This window comes from Chironomus tepperi, unplaced genomic scaffold, assembly GCF_022539635.2.
Source record: "Chironomus tepperi strain 1889 unplaced genomic scaffold, CSIRO-AGI_Ctep_v1 contig_123, whole genome shotgun sequence".
NCBI lineage: Eukaryota > Metazoa > Arthropoda > Insecta > Diptera > Chironomidae > Chironomus > Chironomus tepperi.
In genome coordinates this window covers 1,735,260-1,753,256 of record NW_027226245.1, presented here as the reverse complement: position 1 = coordinate 1,753,256, position 17,997 = coordinate 1,735,260, and the positions used below count along the sequence as shown (strand labels likewise).

General features: G+C 33.6%; 1 protein-coding gene across 4 annotated transcripts in view; it reads left to right on the top strand.

Moving 5' to 3' along the window:
* GABA-B-R1 (gamma-aminobutyric acid type B receptor subunit 1) overlaps nucleotides 1-17,997 on the top strand; it is a 264,953-nt gene that overhangs the window by 217,470 nt on the left and 29,486 nt on the right. For all 4 annotated transcript variants that reach the window (XR_011544131.1, XR_011544132.1, XM_070636303.1 and 1 more), the window contains exons 10-12: nucleotides 5,927-6,050; nucleotides 14,220-14,336; nucleotides 14,476-14,683. Coding sequence is in view for 2 of the 4 variants with exons in the window: in XM_070636303.1 (XP_070492404.1) it covers nucleotides 5,927-6,050; nucleotides 14,220-14,336; nucleotides 14,476-14,683 (449 nt within the window). In the remaining 2 variants the exon portion in view is untranslated. The remainder of the gene's footprint in view (nucleotides 1-5,926; nucleotides 6,051-14,219; nucleotides 14,337-14,475; nucleotides 14,684-17,997) is intronic.

The following is a 17,997-nucleotide window of genomic DNA, read 5'->3' as shown; positions in this document are numbered from 1 at the left end:
ATATTGAATGTTAGAGACAGGAGAATCCACGAATTGTGTGCAAATATTCTAAAATGATGGATTTTTTTCTCCAAAATTTTGATTTTTTTCCTCGAATTTTTGATAAATAATCTTGAAACATTTGTTTTTCTTATCTGTGCCATGTTTTTCTACAATTAAGTTTTTTTTTGAGTCACATTTCTTTTTAATTTAGTCATAATCGTCAAATTACTTTTCAAAGTGAGAAACACGTGGTGCCGCCATTTTGATTTTTTCAAACTTTCAAAATAAAACTGCAGTCTTGTGCTTCTCAAACTCAGGAAATACAGGTCTGCAACTCAGCAGTTCTTGATCAAACCCTGGTTTAAGCTCATTATCTTTCGCATAGATCAATACAATTGAATCAAAACTCAACAGCTTTGATGTAACTTGAAAGCCATCACTTACGAAATCAAATCATTCCTTAACTGCATGGCAACTCGCCCATCCATAACCTCACTATAAATAAATTACGACTTTCCAATTCCCATGAATTCTTGCCTACAACATTGTACATAATACAAAAACAGCTCATAATATATCAAAATTCACCTCAATCTACTCAAGATAAATAATTAAACCTCAATAAAGTATCAATAACATTGAGCAATCTCACAACCTTGCATTAATTTTCATCCATTTTTGACCTTCATGACACTTGATCATTCCACTAACCCCATAATCCAATAATCCCTTCATGTTGACAAATGCGATAAATTGAAATTTGATTTACGTTAAATGATAAACAAGGCAACATCTTCTTTAGCACATCTCTACCTTAATGATGACGTGTGCTTGTACATGCATCTACACATTTTATGAGTTAATTAATTTCCATATGCTGATGATTATGTAAGGATAACATATAATTTATTACTACACACGATTTGGTATGTGTTTGAATATGGAAAAAAGCTTTTTTCTTCCTTAACGTTGACTCATGTTGCTATGTAAATAATTTTACACTTTGCTTAGCATTATTTGGGTTTCTAGACAAGATGAAAAAGAAAAAGTGTTGAATACGCGTAAGCAGCAAACCTTTATCAAATATTTTACGAACGTGACCTATCAACTCCTTTTCGAATCAAGTCTCGAATTTTTTTTTTTGTGCATTGTTAAGCTTAGAGAAATTTTTCAATTTAAATTCAAGTAAAAGAACAAATAAGATTTTTTTTTCGGAGAAATAAAAAAATGCAACTCAGCACGAGATTGTAATTAAAAATTGAGAGAAAATTAAAATGAGAATTTTCAGTACCAGTGTTGAGCAAGATCCTGGAGTTGATCAACCTCTTTTGCTTCATTTGAGTAGTTCCACACCCTTGGCACTGGGTTTTGAGCAATACGATACGGAAATTTCAATTTTTGCGATATAAATGAGTTATCTTGAAAACTTCAAGGCTCATTCACGTCTTATTATCATCATGACGAAGTTGTTGGCCTCTAGTGACTAGTATCGTTATCAGAATAGCTGAATTTTTAGTCGACGGCAGCTAACAAATCGACTTACTTAGCAAATTTTATTATTCGGCTTAAAAATCGGCTCAGCTAAGCTGGTCTTGTTATTATGGTCCATCAGCAGAAGCTATTTCAAGATCGGCAAGTTTACTGACTATATTGTGCTAAGCATCGTTCTGCATACTTCACCGGTACTGAAAATCCAAGTCATGGGGAAAATAGAACCAGTACGATATGAACTTATGTACCAGTGTTGATAATAAGTCATTCCAAACTGCACAATGTGTTCTTTAGAGCACGACTTCGAAATTGTTCTAATGCTAAGACGCAAAGTGGCCCTGATGACACTGACCTGCTGTTTTGACTCACTGTTTGGCAAAAAATGATTGCCCTATTGTCTCGTTCGGGCTTTAACTTCACAAAAGTCAAAAACGTGGAAAATCAATGACTACGCATTTGACAATCGCAAATCAACATTGCTTACCTAACAGGCAAAGAGCTTACTTTCATGGTACAGAAAGACCACTAGACGGTCTCTTTGCCTGTTAGGACTTTCAACTGTTGGACTTTCCATACGCCTTGCTTATATCGCCAGCTTGCTGTCCATTACCACATCGTCATAAAAATTAAGATTTTCAATATTTTTGGAACAAAATTGACTAAACTTTAAAATAAATCTACATTCAATCCAATTAGTTGAAAATATATGCGCAAAATCAACAGTCAACATCCAAAAAAACAAAAAAGCAGCAAGGCAAGCTCCTAAAAAGTCATCAATTTTCCAAGAAAACACGCGCCTTTCAAATTGCCTAGACAACATTCTTTTCAGTCTTCAGTCTGTAAACTTTAATACATCTCTCTTTTTTTATTATCGTTTGAAGGAATGCTTTCGTCTTTTGCTTCCATTTTTTATCATGTGATTTTTTTTTTGTGGATGTCGTAAGACGTAAACGAGGAAGAGCAGAGAAATTCCTTAAAAAAAGTACTCGAAAAAGTTTTATTAAAGAATTTTACGTGAAAAAATTTTCATTTTTTTTTCATCGTTGCGCTCATCTTTGTATAGCTGCAGAAGCATTCCTTGTACGTTCATTTAGGCACACATTCATAAAGGAAGTGAGGCAAGATAGTAAACTTTTTTAAAAGACAGAAACTTTGTCGTCATCTTCTTTCTGACATCCTTTTGCGTGTGTCTTTTTCTTTCCCTCGTTTAAGCTTGTCGCCCCTAACATTATGTGTGTCTTCCTTATCATCCGTTGAAGGAATTTTTTCTTTCTTTGGCTGTATGATGTCTCGGTGAATGAAAATTATTATAATAATATTTTCTTCTTGGAACAATAGAAAAAAAAGTTAGCGATAAGCGACTACTTTAGAGCTGAATGTATTTAAATATCGCGAGAATGTTCTTTAAACTTCGATTTTCTTTCTTGTTTGTTCAACAAGAAAAGTTTTTTTTTTGCTCTGCTTGCTGAACATCGTGTCCTTTTGTTTGTCGTTGATGAGAAAGTAGCAAACAAATTGAAATAAATTTTTTGCTTCTTGATTCTTATTTTTTGTAGCTGTTGTTTTAAAGAGATTGATGAGATTCATGATAGGATGGTTGATGGTTGTCTGGCTGTCTGTCTGATGGTAGTTTGTTCTACTTTTAAGCGACTAATAAGCGGATGAATCTTGGTTTAAAAGTACACTATCTCAGTTTGGTTACTTTGTGGTTACGTTTCAATGGGTACGTTCTTAACAGGAATCTCCAAATTCAGATTGATAATTGCGATCACGGTCAATTCAAAGGTTCAGGAATTGACTGTTTTTGATCAACTTTTGATACAAGATTCTGGACTGAGGATTTGAACCCACGTCCTTTAATTTCCAGTCACATGCTCCTACCATCAAACTCTCGGGGGCTACTCGACTATATGACAAAGTGCCAATTTAAAGAGATCGAAATCAAATTGAGTTTTGTAACAGGTCGTAAAAATCCGATTGAAATCTGTATGAAATGTTATACTTCACAAGATCCAATGGATAATCGTTCATGCCAATTTAAATCTGTTTTTATCGAATACAGAGCTTAAAGTCGACTTCGTTTCGACTTAATTTAAAATTTGAGTCGATATCAAGCTCTAGTCGAATCAGAGCGAATTCAAGTCGAATTTGCCCTCTTACAATTTTCATATTCATGTCATATAATGCCAATAATCTATAATTTTGACTCTAAATGCCAATTTACAAATCTGTTGAATCATTAAAAATTCAGACTTCCCCATATTAATGCCTTTTCGAGTTTTCTAAATCATTTTCAACAGAATTCAATTTAAATCAATCTAAAAATATAAAAATTCATTCTAAAAATTTCCACTGCGCCTACATAGCCGCAACATAGTAACACAAAGCTACTTAACTTGCTATATTTGCTTGTGTAATTATTACCCAATTTAACTTTTACGAATCTTATTTTCAAAAAGCAAAAAAATAAAAAGATGAAGAATAAAAGGAAATGAAAGAAAATGAGCGATGAAAAAGGAAGCTGAAATTAAAATTGGTTGAAAAATTATGACGAAAAAGTTACACAAAAGGAAGCAATTCAGCGAGCGAGATAGGCTAAAAAAATTTATAATTTCCAATAAAAATAAACACTTTATTGAGTATAAAAAAAATCATTTCTATTTTTCATGTCTAATCCAGGGGTGGACAACCTTTTATTTTTTGTGGCAGACCTTAGTGGGATACCTTGCCAAAAAACGCAACAAGCCCACGATTCATGGCAATTTCGGAAAATTTTGGATGTAGCACATCACACAGGTTACCCACCACTGCACTAATGAATGTAAAAAAATAATCTTTAAGATTACAAAAGAAAGATGCTTTTTGAGGCTAGATAAAAATTACTATTAAGCTTTTCCTTACACATTGTAATAATGATAATACATTTACGGATGGAATTAAATTCTATGAGATTCTAACGATTTTTTATTTCCGATTTCAATTTGCTTTTATTATAATTTTTATTTGAATGATTATTTAGGAGCTTAATGAGGATTTGGAAATTGGGAAATTAAAAGATTATCAAGCTTTGGTATGTATCTGAGATTAGTTGGAAAGAGGCTAAGGTTTGATGGTGATTTTGTCAGGTACTGATCTGTTGGAATCTTAGATTTTATCAGTGATGTCCACGAAAAAAAAAACTGTCTGTAAATTTTTTGCATTTTGATGCAACCGGAAGATACACGGCGTACAAATGGTCAGATTTCATTGAATATGGCGCGGAGCCAGAGTCACGTTGGTCTGGTTGCGAATTGTCAGCCATTTTCATATCGTGTACTTTCCGGGTATAGTCTTAATATAGGCATCCACAGTCAACTACAGATTCGACGTCTAAAATTCAATAAATTGCTATTTAAAGTCATTTAACCCGAACAGAATAGCTGAATTTTGACATTTTTAAATTGTCAATCTAGAGATGCTATAGCGGCCTTTTTGAGAGTGCCCAAAAACTTTGAAAGAAGCTAGTTACTTTGATTTGTTCAGATTCGTCTCGATGGTCACACATTAACGATCGTCGTCTTTGGCCGGTCATTTTTGGCTATGCTCCTATTTTTCGAGTCATTTTTTCAAGCTTATCGTTTAAACTTTATCACAAATCACATGAAAGCATAAATCTCAATCTAATGCTAAAGATAAATTCATTCTCCAGCCAAATATCTGTCAATAATCTTAAAATCAGTCTATAAACTAAGAATCACATCCAATGCTCTACGAACTATGCCAAAAAATCCCACAAACTCGATAAAAAAGCCACATTTATCTCATTATATAACATCTCAAATCTGTTCATTCTCTTTCACCATCCAAAAAATTCTCATAAGTTCTTCTAATCCATACCAAAATTATACACGCATGCACTATAAACTAGCCACAAAAATTCACAAATTCCGAAAGAAAACAGACCAAAAAAAGCTCAAAAGATTTTTTAAAAAATTCTGAAAAAACAAAAAAAAAGCCACAAAACACACACAAAATGATTTTTTTTTATTTGAGGGAAACGAGCAGAACTGAATGAAAAGAAAAGTGTACGTGTGCGGTTTAAAAGAGTAAGAAATAGGAAGTTATTTAAGACAATTTGACATTTCGATTCGTCAGCATAAAATAAAACATTTTCAATTTAAAAATTCAATTTTTTTGCGTTCGATGATGTGGAAAATTGGTAACGATAATCTGAATATCCATAGATGCATATCACATAATGATATCAATCCGTAATCGTCTAAAGCAATTTCGCCAGTCAAAAGTGTCGTCATCTGTCCATTTTTGTTTGTGTACGTCTATCCATCTTATTCACGTTGAACAAGAAAATAGCAAATTCATGTGTACGTGGAAGGACAGACGGAGCAGCAAAAAATCTCTACGATAACATCTAACATAGAAACTAATCGATTCCAATTTATCTATCCCGATACAGAGTGATTCAGCAATCACATCCAGTGTGCAATACAATAATGTTATTCGGTGTGATAACATGTTTGGTATCAGTCATACTATTAGGCATCGATGGTCAATTTGTGGATCCATTAACATATCCAAAGGTAAGAAAAATAAATAATAAAAATTGACTTTTTCTATTTATTGAGTTATTATTGAATTATTTATCATTTATTGTTGTCGGTTCTATCAACTTGGAGGTATTTACTGTCTGATTTGTTTTTGTGTTCTTGGAAGAGGTCGAAGGCAAGCTGAATTTATATGGAATCGAATTGACCTTTTTGTATAAAATATGATTTAACTTTGGGTACTGGATTATTTGGTTTTAGAGATGAATGCTGATAATACTCTTAACTGCACAACCAGAAATTGCTTAAATCTAAGTCAATAGCCTGGCTTGGAGCTAATATAGTGTAGGATAGTGTCTGAATAGCACAAATCGGTTAATCGGTTCAAAAATTCGACCCCAGTCTGGCATGAGTCTTATTTGGTGTTGGATTTCAGTACATTTAACCGTATCATGCTATTTGGGTTGGCATCAAATTTGAGTTACCCAGTCACCTTGCAGCTACCTCACTTGTTCTCTCCTGAAGAGAGGAGGGAGAGCAAGTCTTCAAAAATGTGGTTGCGCTCCTGATAAATGTCAAGAAGCCATAAGTTGAACAATGATCAGAATACGCAATTTATAAACTTCCCTGCCTCTTCCCAAACACAGTCACTTAATAAAGAGCCTTGACAACAGCCTCTACTCTACTCATCTCCTTTCCCATCATTCCAAATAACTTGTCATATCAATGACTCATTAATAAAAAAATCAGAAATAGGATACAATGACAAAATCATTACTTACTGACACACAGCACAAGCCAGTCACATAGACATAAATTCCATGACATTCCATTCAATATAAATGAAGACCAAGAACGTTGAAACTTTTTAAAAAACTCACACGTGTTAGTGAGTGAATGACTAAGTATAAAAAAAATATATAAAACTTTCGTCTATCCTTTTGCCATTGGTAAGCATTCAAGAAAGGCAAAAAAAAGACACAGAAAAAAAAAGTCCTTGAAAGTCAATAGATGGAACTTTTCTAAATGGAATATTAATGAGAACTCAACCATTTAACGAAGTTTGACTTTTTACATTCTTTTTCCTTTAAACTTTTACTTAATGCTTTGAGAATTTATTGAACGTCTTGACTTGGTTCACAAGCAGTGCTAATGATAGTGGGAAATAAGAAGAATATTGGAATAGTTTGTTGGTATTTTGTTGTCAATTTTTTTTACTGACTTGAGTAATGGGTTGAGTTGCTTTTGGATATGAAGACTTTTATGAATATTGTAAAGTGAATGGCACTTTTGTACCTTTGTTGATTTATGATAGTTTTAAGTTATTTTTGAATCTGATTAATTTGAGTTTTCTTTGGGAAATATTGTTTAAAGGAAATGGAGGCTTTTGAGAATGATGAATAGTGTGTTGACATAGAACTGCAGATATGGGCAAAGATATGGGATCAAAATATTTTGGAAAATGAAAGGCTTCCCGAAGTCTCTATTGCGACGATTTTTCGAGATCGGGACAAAGACTTATCCAGTATCCAGTATCCTTCGAAGTCAACTGGTCTGGTATCGGATCGATTAACCGATTTATCTTTAAATTCACGATTGCGATTTTGAAAATTTCTTGTAGGAAGAATTTCATGCTTTTTCTACACTCTGCGGCTTCTTAGCCATCCTAAATAAAGGCCAATGTGGACTGTTTATACTTCGACTCGATTCGATTCGACTTGACTTACATTGAGTAGATTTGGTTTGTCTTAAAGATGGTGGGACTTAACCTAAGTCGACTCGAGTCTACTCATATTAATTTGAATCACCTGTCCTCGGCTTCGAGCTCTGTTACTCAATTATTCCTTCAATATGTTACTAACCAATGTAATTTTGAATTTAACTTTGAACAGCAACATTCCAGGAAGCTTCAATTGTCAAACTGTCTAATCATCTAAATTCACATCTTAAATCCTTAAAATTCTTAAAATTCATTTCAAACAATTTTCAATTTTCATCATCAACATCAGTAAATAAATCCATAACAATATAGAATCCTTCCCAAAAAGCTTCACTGCATTGACACAAATTCTTGAGGAAATATTTGCATAATTTTCACATTCACACAATGCATGAAAACTCAATTTAAATTTATTCAATTTTCGTGCTGAGATGAAAAAAAAATCTCTTCTTTGTAGACAATCATGATGAACAAAAGGAAAGCAAACGAGTGAAGACAATTTGTTTCATGTTCCTTTAAGTAGCTCAAATTTCATCATCTTTTTTATAAACAAAAAAATGATTTTTAGAAAATTTCATCAAAAAACATACGCCTGTGTACTCATTTCATTGTTATTGTTGCTGTATGTGCGGCTTCTTTTGTTAATTGTTCATTTACCAAAACAAATATTTTCTCTCATGCTGATGCTTTTCAGCACTTTTGTACTGTGAAGAAATTATTCTTTGTTTGTAGTACTTTTTTGATGCAAAAAGTTTAAGAAAATGGAAAAATAAAATTTTAAAATGAAGAATTTTTTGAAGGAGATGTTTATAAGTAATATAAATCTCTAAGAGGCTCTCCTTCTAGATGTTTTACATCATTTACAAACCAATCTTAGTATCATCGTTCATTTTTCTAAGAAAATAAAGCCAATAAAAGATGTGCAAGTTGTAAAAAAATTCTCATCACATCATAAACCTTTTCATGTTCTGCTATGAGTAAATAAAAGATGTAGATGAGATGTTTGGTTGACATAAGCTTAAAAATGAGTTGGAACAAGAAGAAAATTGTTTTAAGAGTCTTCTTGTTTTGACTTTCCGAGCAGTACATTATGCTCGTTAGAGGAGTGCTTAGTTGCTGTACAAACGGTAAGATGTGAACCTTAACAGCGTAATAGATTGATTTTAGGTTCCGTAGTGGTATTTTTGGACCATGCAAGAATGTTTTTGACTGTTGGGAGAAGCTACTCTAATAGCAACGAGACAACAGATTTTGACCAATTTTAAGACACTTTAAATGCGGTTCAATGCAATGTACTGCTCGGGTTTAAGACTGATTTCATTAGAAAATGAATTCAACTTTACAATTAATTTTTCAAAAATAATTAAGACATAAATTTTCTGAGAATTTAACAGCTGTGAAAATAAGAATTCAGCAAATTTAATTTTTTTAAAACAATTCAAGCAATTCTAATCTTTCAACTTCAATTCCCATCTCCTTCAATTCTCATCTTATCTCCTTTAAAGTTTGTCCTTCAGTTTCTCTTCTCATCCCTCAATTTCTCAAGATAACTTTAATAAAATCTTAAAAAAAAGTATATCCGTATCTTCATCAACTCATCTAGTCACAAAAATAGATGAAAGAAAAGCAAAAGTTAAATATTAATTTCTTTCCAAAAAACAAAACTTTTCCTTCCAATTCGATATTATGGGTTGGCTTGAGGCAATAAGTTTATAGAACTGCTGCCTTGGCTTTTCATTAATTTTTTGCCTTTCTCGATCAATATTCAGTTCTTTATGTACAGATAGATCAAATGGGGGTTTTCTTGATGCTTTGGTGAAAATTAGGTTAGGGAATCTTTGGGACTTATGTAATGCTTAAATTAGCTGTTTTAGACTCCCTATAAATGACTGAAATATGTTAGAACTAGACATCAACTGGTCATTAATTTGTCATTGACTAGTTTTTACGTATTTTGGTCCATTCGGGTTAGTCCAAGGTTAGTCTTGGTTTTGAAAATTTGTTGAGGCTTTGATATCAATAAATCCTAGTTCCATCTACATGATACGCTACATTTCGATGAGATAGCTGCACAAACTGTGACTCTAAATGCTAATTGAATCCATTGAGACATTAACCTTCGTAAAATTCTTACCAGCAATAAAATTGAATTAAAATCCGAAAAATTTAAGTACTTCCATTACTTGACTTACTTCCTTATCCATGACCCTCAGATGCCGCCTAAAACTACCTCTATCGCCTGCTACCGCCTGCCAATTTCACTACTAGACAATTCTAGACAAATTTCCTCAACTTCAAGTCATGCGTAATTTCAAAAGAAGTCACAAAATGTTATTTTCTTTTCAAAAATCGTCACCCGGGTGAGGATAGCAAAACAAAATAAACCCAAAAAAATAAGAAGCAACCCCAAAAATACTAAAAACAACAAAACAAGAACAACCCAAGAAAAAAATTCCAATTAGTTATCGTTCGATGAATGTTTGCTGTAATTTTTCATCTGACTTTTTCTGTTTATTGAGGAGAGAATGTTAAGTTTTTTGGAACTTTTGATATTTTCGATGAAATTCACTTTCGATCCATTAGTTTTCTTATTCAACTTAAAGTTTGTTGTGCGGTTAGTTGGAGTCATGGCACTTGTACATGCTGTTGTAGTTTTTGATGAATATTTATGAATTTTTTGGGTATAATTGGGATGGTTGGGGCTTTTTGTGGAGATTTGAGGGATGTTTTGGGTTTAAATTGATGGGTTTTATTCGAAAATTTGTAATTTGGGAGGCAAATGGCGGTAAAATGGTTTAAAAACGGCCCATGCTGACTTGAAGGTCGAATATAGGCCAAATAACGGACTGACTAGAGGGTCGACTAGAAGCTGACTAGAAGGTGACTAGAAGCTGGCTAGAAGGCGACTAGAGACCAACTTTAAGGTCAACTAGAGACTGACTAGAAGGTCGACTTGTGGCTGTCTAGAGGGTCGACTAGAGGCTGTCTAGATGGCCAACTCGAGGACCGTGTTTTCGGCTATTTCCACGCATGTTCCCTCCGGACAAGATTGAATCTTTATCCATGCTGCCATTCCTGTCTCTCCTTCTTCAGCCTCCTTAAAAAAGCCAAACTTCACCACAATCCCCAAAATACAAAACAACAACATCCAACAAAATTGTCAAAATAAGACAAAAATTCATTTCCGCATATCTCTTTCCTAACCTTTTTATCATCGTTAATCATCATGACATTAGAGTCATTACTTCAAAAAAAAACCTTAACTTAATATGCCATCTGATGCTCAAACAAAACATCTTGCTAATTTGCTTACAATTCAAATGCAAAAGTTTTCTTCATGTCTACATCCATCCAGTCAAAGTTATAACTTTTCTTTTGTTTTCTAATTACAATGTACTTTTTTCATGCAATAAACACTGGCAACATCTGTGCCTATTTTACACGTGTTTGTGTTAGATATACAGTCATTTTATGGGGTATGACTCATATATCTTCTGACTGTGTGTTGATGCCTTTTTGTGTGTGATATTTTTGGAAAATTTATGAAGAAAATTACTTGAATGTTATTTTTAAAGGTTTTTAAAGGGAAGTTAAGATGAGATGGATGTGAGGATGGTGTGATGAATTTTTATTTGAGTGTTCTTGAGTTGGGGTTTGGGATGGAGTTGAAGTTGAGCCGTGGTGAAGTCAGAGGAAGCGACAAGACTCATAGAGTTCATATTTTGGTTTTTTTCAACTCTGCACAGTTGCATGGCAAAGGATATACCAATACAAGCCACAATTTGTGTGTCGTGAATGCACAAACTAAGTTGATGTGACTAGAAATAGGAAATAAGCGTCTGAATGCGACTAGACTTCCCTGAGTTCGAGCCTGGGTCATTGGGGTCGGTAAACCGATACTCTAACCCCTACGTCACTGCTGCTCTGTATTCTGTCCACTAATTCCTTAAAAGCCGTGTTGAACAGCTGGCTTGTTGCAGCTTAAATTGTCAAGAAGCTGCTGAGCACTTCTAGCTAGGATTTAGAAAGCTTTCAAGCAGCACTTATCAATTTACATCCAAAATTCTCAAAAAAATCTTCATTATTTTCAAAAATTCAATTTTCCATTCTCCTCAAAATCCCCTCAAAAGTTTCTTAGAATGACAAAAAAATCTTCCACGCGCACCAAAATATGTCGCAATAAATTTATGATCAGCAAGCGTAACACGTGGCAAATTAAAGCCTCATTCTAACGACATTTTCATTGTTCTAAGACAACACACATTCGTTCTTAATATTCAGTCTAGCTGCCATCATCCTAAACATTGTCGACACTTCGTGCTCAGACACTCACACATTAACAGCCGAAAATAGCGGCATAAGTTATATTTTCAGCCATTTAATATGTTTGTTTAGATGATTATCATCGATTGTTGTGTTAATCAGATTAATTTTCGATATAATACAATTTTTATTATGTATATAGCATGTACATGTGTGTGTTGGGTGCTGAATAAAGTATTTATTTATTCCAACACTGTATATATGCTTTGTGTTGCGGAAATGATGATATTAAGATACTTGAATGAATAACACTTTTTTTTGAAAGGAATTAAGTAAGAAGGAACAGTTCATATACATTAGTATTTCCTTATGAGTTAATATGAGTGTGAATTAGAATGATATTATTGTCAAAAACAAATTGAATACTCTTTGTCACTTGCTTGATGCCTGCATTTAAAGGATGTGTGTTAGGGAAATAATTGGGTTAGAGGGATGTTTGTGGAAATTGCAAGGGATGAGCACTTTTAAGGAACAATTTGAAGTGTAGTAATGTTGACGAATATCACAAGTTGGTCAATTGATCCAGTCACACCCCTGGTTGAGAAACTCCACGGTAATACCGCGGTATCCTTATAAACACCGCCGATATCGCCAAATATCGCGATATCCATGCAAATGCTGCAAAAAAACGCAATATTTCATATAAATACCGCTAAATACCGCCCAGTTTCTCAGCCTGGGTCTCACCTGCTGTCGTCGGATTTTGGATCAATTGACTGACTTGTGCTATTTGGAATGTATTTCAATACAAAGCATGCAAAGAGCTAGTTCCAGTAGATTCCAATGGAGTCAAACTCAAATAGAGTCCTGCTAACTTCGCTTCTGACTATCACACAATATGCGACTGCTTCCTTCTGTCCCAAAACCTCATTCAACATCAGTAAATGATCTCCAGGCTAGGATCAACCTCTTCCTCAATAAATATTTAAATTTCCTCAAACTATCATCAATCAAGAACCAAAATAACAAGCACAGTCCCAATAAAAATCATATTAGCCCTCTTTAAATTGATGCATTTTCATAGAGGCCATGACCGCACAGTAATAAGGGGGTGGCAAATGAAAAGGAAGCAAATAGAAAAGAAAAAAGTATAAATAAATTGGTAGGCATTAGGAAGCAACAAAACACTTCAATTCGTTTCAATTTTTCATCAACAATTGAGAATGAAATAAGATAGAATGAAATGAAAAGGAACATGAGAGCATAATAACTCAAGTGAATGAATGAAGATGAGCATTGTGAAGATTTATATGTTTTGGAGGAATGGAATATAATCCCTGCTGCTATCAATTTTGTCCTACATTACTTCATGAGTATCAAAATTGTAAAAATTCTAAACAAAAAAGTTATGAGGATGTAGGAAGATGGTTTAAAGCTTCGTGGGCTGATGTTTCAAAGGAACGAAATTTAGATATTGAATTTCTATGGAATTATAGGCGTAGGTCGGTTAAAATTCATTAATTTTTACTGCCTTTTCAGTTGTGAAGAGCAGGCAAATTGAGTTGAATGACTGAGCTTAAGTCTGCTGGATATAATGCAAGCTTGGAGGCAACAACACGGTGGTGGAATGGTTTAGGACTTCAAGACTCAATTGCTGCTCCGAAACTCAGCAAAGAAACTTTATTCCATGTCCTCTGCCTCAAGCCACAGTCAAGTCGACCTTGAATCCAATTTTCAGCCATTTCAAAGCCATGTGCTTTCCAAGAAGTGCTGAGAAGCTTCATAAAGTTCTAATTTTCAACTCCCAAATCATTCATATCCACTCATCCATCCCCAAATCTTCCTCATTCCATTCCATTCTTCCATGATTTAATCACGATTATGTCAGAAATTTTTGACATGTCTCAACATGCCCAATGCCCTTTAATGCTTATAGAATGTCTTAAATATCTTACCTAAAACTCATCATCAAACCATGAGGAAATAATTTTTCTTGACCTAAATATCATCCTGCCCTCAAACTCCACATGTATGTAACTTTCCAAATGACTAATCATCGATTTTTTTAGTCCTGTGGCATGTAACGTGTTGTTGATGGAAGCATCGGATGAAAATTTCTCTTGACATTAATACCTAAACCTTATACCTTTTTTGGTAGATTTTTTCATATCCAGTTATTGTTATTTTAATTCCAATATTTTTTTCTTATTACCATTTTACAGATTTGTCAGGCACGAGCGTGGATTTTATCAATGGGATTTACGTTAGCATTCGGTGCGATGTTTAGTAAAGTGTGGCGTGTTCATAGATTCACAACGAAAGCAAAAACAGATCCAAAGGTACAGAAAAAAATTTATTTTTATCTTATCAGTTACACGACTTGTGGAAAATTATTTTCATGTCCTTAATCTTTTAATCCCATCTGAAATTTTTTTCATTCTTTTTTCTTTTTTCTTCCATTCACTTAAAAAAAAGCAGAAGAAAGTGGAACCGTGGAAACTTTATACGATGGTATCAGGTTTATTAGTTGTGGATATTGTGATACTATTAACATGGCAACTACAGGATCCGCTTGAGAGGCGACTCGAAAGTTTTCCTCTTGAGGATCCATTGTCATCAAATGATGATATTAAAATTCGACCGGAACTTGAGCATTGTGAGAGTGTTAACAATTCCGTGTGGTTAGGTGAGTTAAAATTATGAGTTTTTTTGGGTGGAAATTAATTTTAATGGAATTGTATCTTATGGGAGCATCAGACATTGGTGTTTGGGAGTAAATTTGATTAGGGAATTTGTGATTTTGTTTTGTATGATTAACTAATTGAAGTAAGTGAAGGGAATATGATACATTTTGTATTAATTAAGAAGTACTTGATAACAAAGGCCGACGTAAGGTCAGTATACTTTTCATGAACAGCAAGCCAACCTGACGCTGTCATCAGGCTTCATTTCAATCATTTTGAAGTCCTTAGAAATCCTTGGATGAAGAAAAAGTTCTAAGGAAAGGTATTAACCTTTCCCGGAAAGTACATGACGTAAAAAGACAGAACATCAGACTCCAGGTCGACGTGGCATTAGCATTAGACGAGATATCATGATATCTAGTTTTACAGCACAATATCCTTGGCCTGGGGTTTGATTTTCAGTTTTTTTACGCTTTGTGTTTAACGTAATAGCCTTTCTGCAATAAATGATATAAAAGCTGATTTAAAGAAATGAGGAACAAGTAAAAACGAGTTGAAAACAGCCGCAATTGTGCCGTTAGGGTAACTTCACGTAATATCGTTAAAATAACAATGGACTGGTCAATCGGGTACATCAGGTAGGCTTTTGGTACCGCATGTCTTTTGGATGAATAATCAATTCCAAATAAATCATTAAAATCATTTCAAAATTTACCTTTTCAACTTTTCAATAGCAACAAAACTAATTGCACTGTAAGAAATTTTTCAATAATTTCTTTAAAACTTTAAACTTTTTCCTGCAAGAATCAGCAAACAAAATTAATTGTAATCTTCATTTCCCGTTGCACTATCTCAACTATCGCTGTTCTCAATGCCATAATTATTTATCTCAATTTTGCTCATTTTCTATTTTTTTTATTTTCGTGCTAAATGAAATAAAAGAAATTAAGGAGCATGAAGAAGAATTGATAAAACAAAAGGAGAAGAAAAATTATTTGCAGGAAATAGCAACGAGACATTTCCGTGGACATGAAAACAGGCAAACAAGTTCAAGAATTGTGCGAATAAATGAAGGAACAATAAAAAAAAAGTTTTTTCAGCTCTCACTAAAGCAATTATGAAATTGCACAGTATATCCCTGGAAACTATAGAGCAGGAAGTGAGAAAAATTGTTGAAAAAATCTTTTATAATGGACAAAGTTTTAAATGAATTTTTTATGCTTTTAACGACATACAAAAATAAAAAACGAACCTATTATGTGCAATGCAACAAAACTTCCTCAACACATACAATTTTTAAACCATAAATTGATGTCAATTTAATTGATATCTGAAATTGTATGAAAAAAAAAGAAAAACTTTATCCTATGAAATTAACGAGTTGTTGAGAGCAGAAAGTTATAAACAATAAGATGATGGTGGCATGTTGCATACAATGTTGATGAGGCGACACATGGAGTGGACAACTTAGGTGGCATAACTGACAATAATGTGACAAAATTGACTAAAATATGGCAAAAGGAACAAATTTGTCACTTTATTAGTCCGTACTCTATGGCATCTCCAGGGTTGTCCACCCCCTAGAGCCCCTTTTAGGTTGTCCATCCTCCTGGGACGTTTACGAGGTGGACATTTCAAGTTACAAGCGACGAAAGTGTCAAAAATATTGCAAAAAATCCGCAAAATTGAGAAAAATGAGAACAAACCGACGAATTTGTGACTTGAGTTAACAGTTAGAAGCGGCCCAGGTGAGCTAGTAAGGAAAAGTGGCAAAATAAGTAACGAAAGTGACAACCCTTACTCCCAGAGTTGTCCACCCCTTGATAAAATCAAAAACTCCAACAAAATCAAAATTTTCCTACTTTCTGTGACTCTTATTAAATAAATTAATTATTGTTTAAACATAATCCGATAAATAATAAGTACAAGCTCACACCCCAAACTATCCATGATCAAGAGTGGCTTAATTTATTGCATGCATTAAAAAATTAATTTAAAATAAGCTTGCATTCAAGTCAACAAAAAATGTTCTTCATTATTTCACTTGTGTTGCACAACAACTGTGAAACTCATGAGAAATCTTGCAGGATTATTTTAAATTTTTTGTTTTGTGTTTCATAGCTTGAAACTATTAAATATGAATAAGTAGAGAAGGAAAAGTGGAGGGAGGGTTTATGGCGCATTTCAGGTAGTCATTTGGGTTAAGTATATAAAGAGTAGTTTTTCAGGTTTATTCCAAAAATTGATGCTAAGAGAAGAAACCTAAGTAGTAGTAAGGTTCCGAACACAAAGCGATACACAAGCGCGTCTACGTTGTGCTGCTCGGGATCTTGTATGACTTAAGGTCTCATCGTAATCCACAAATATTAACAAAAAAGCTTCAAAAAGTCCTGTTCAATTTTAATTAAAATTCCCCTGAAAACTCCCTAAAAAAGTGAACAAAAGAGCACAAATCCTGAACAATAAAACCCCCAAAAAACGACATTCTGGCTTCATTAATTTTTCCAACATAAAAATGTAGCATGTAGCAAACGACAAACGACATTCATTAGGTCCGAAACAAAATCTCATCCCAAAACAAATTAATGTTGTATCCGAGACAATACACTAAAAATCTTATGCTGCATACAAAAATTAACAACAATAATTTCTCAAATGGCCATAAGCAATCTGGACTACAAAATTTATTTATAAGCAGCATATAAAGTTGGAAAAAAATTTCGTAACCATTTTATAATGTGACATTTAACGAGTACACACTTCTACGTCTCTCATGTCCTCTAACCCAAGCATTTTTTATTATTATTTGCTGCTTGTTGTTCGCTTAACAAGCACAATGCTGAATAGAGCAGGGAACGAAAAATTTATTTTTTTCGGACAAAACAATAACAAAAAAAAAAATAAAGCTTCGTGTACATGACTAGCAATTAGTTATAAAAACAGCTTCTAAATCTGCTCGATGAACATTTATTCAGGGCTACAGAAGTGAGAGTATGAGATGCATTTATGTCGTTCCGGCTCAATAAATACTTCCAACTGGCTGCTGTTGCACAACAATTCAGATTTTTCCCTTCCTTTTTCATTCACGCTTTGCTATTTAATTTCAGAACTTGTTCATCCTTTTCGATTCAATGCAATGGTTATTGGGGGATAAAATATATTTTCACATCCTGTATCGTAAGTGAATGAGAGGAGATAAGACATGAAAATGGATAATGAGTATGGATGGGATTTTGAGTTGGTTGAAGCGAATTTTTTGGGAGTGTTTAGGATAAAATCATCCAAATGCCTTAGTTACTTAATGTGGTGAATTGCA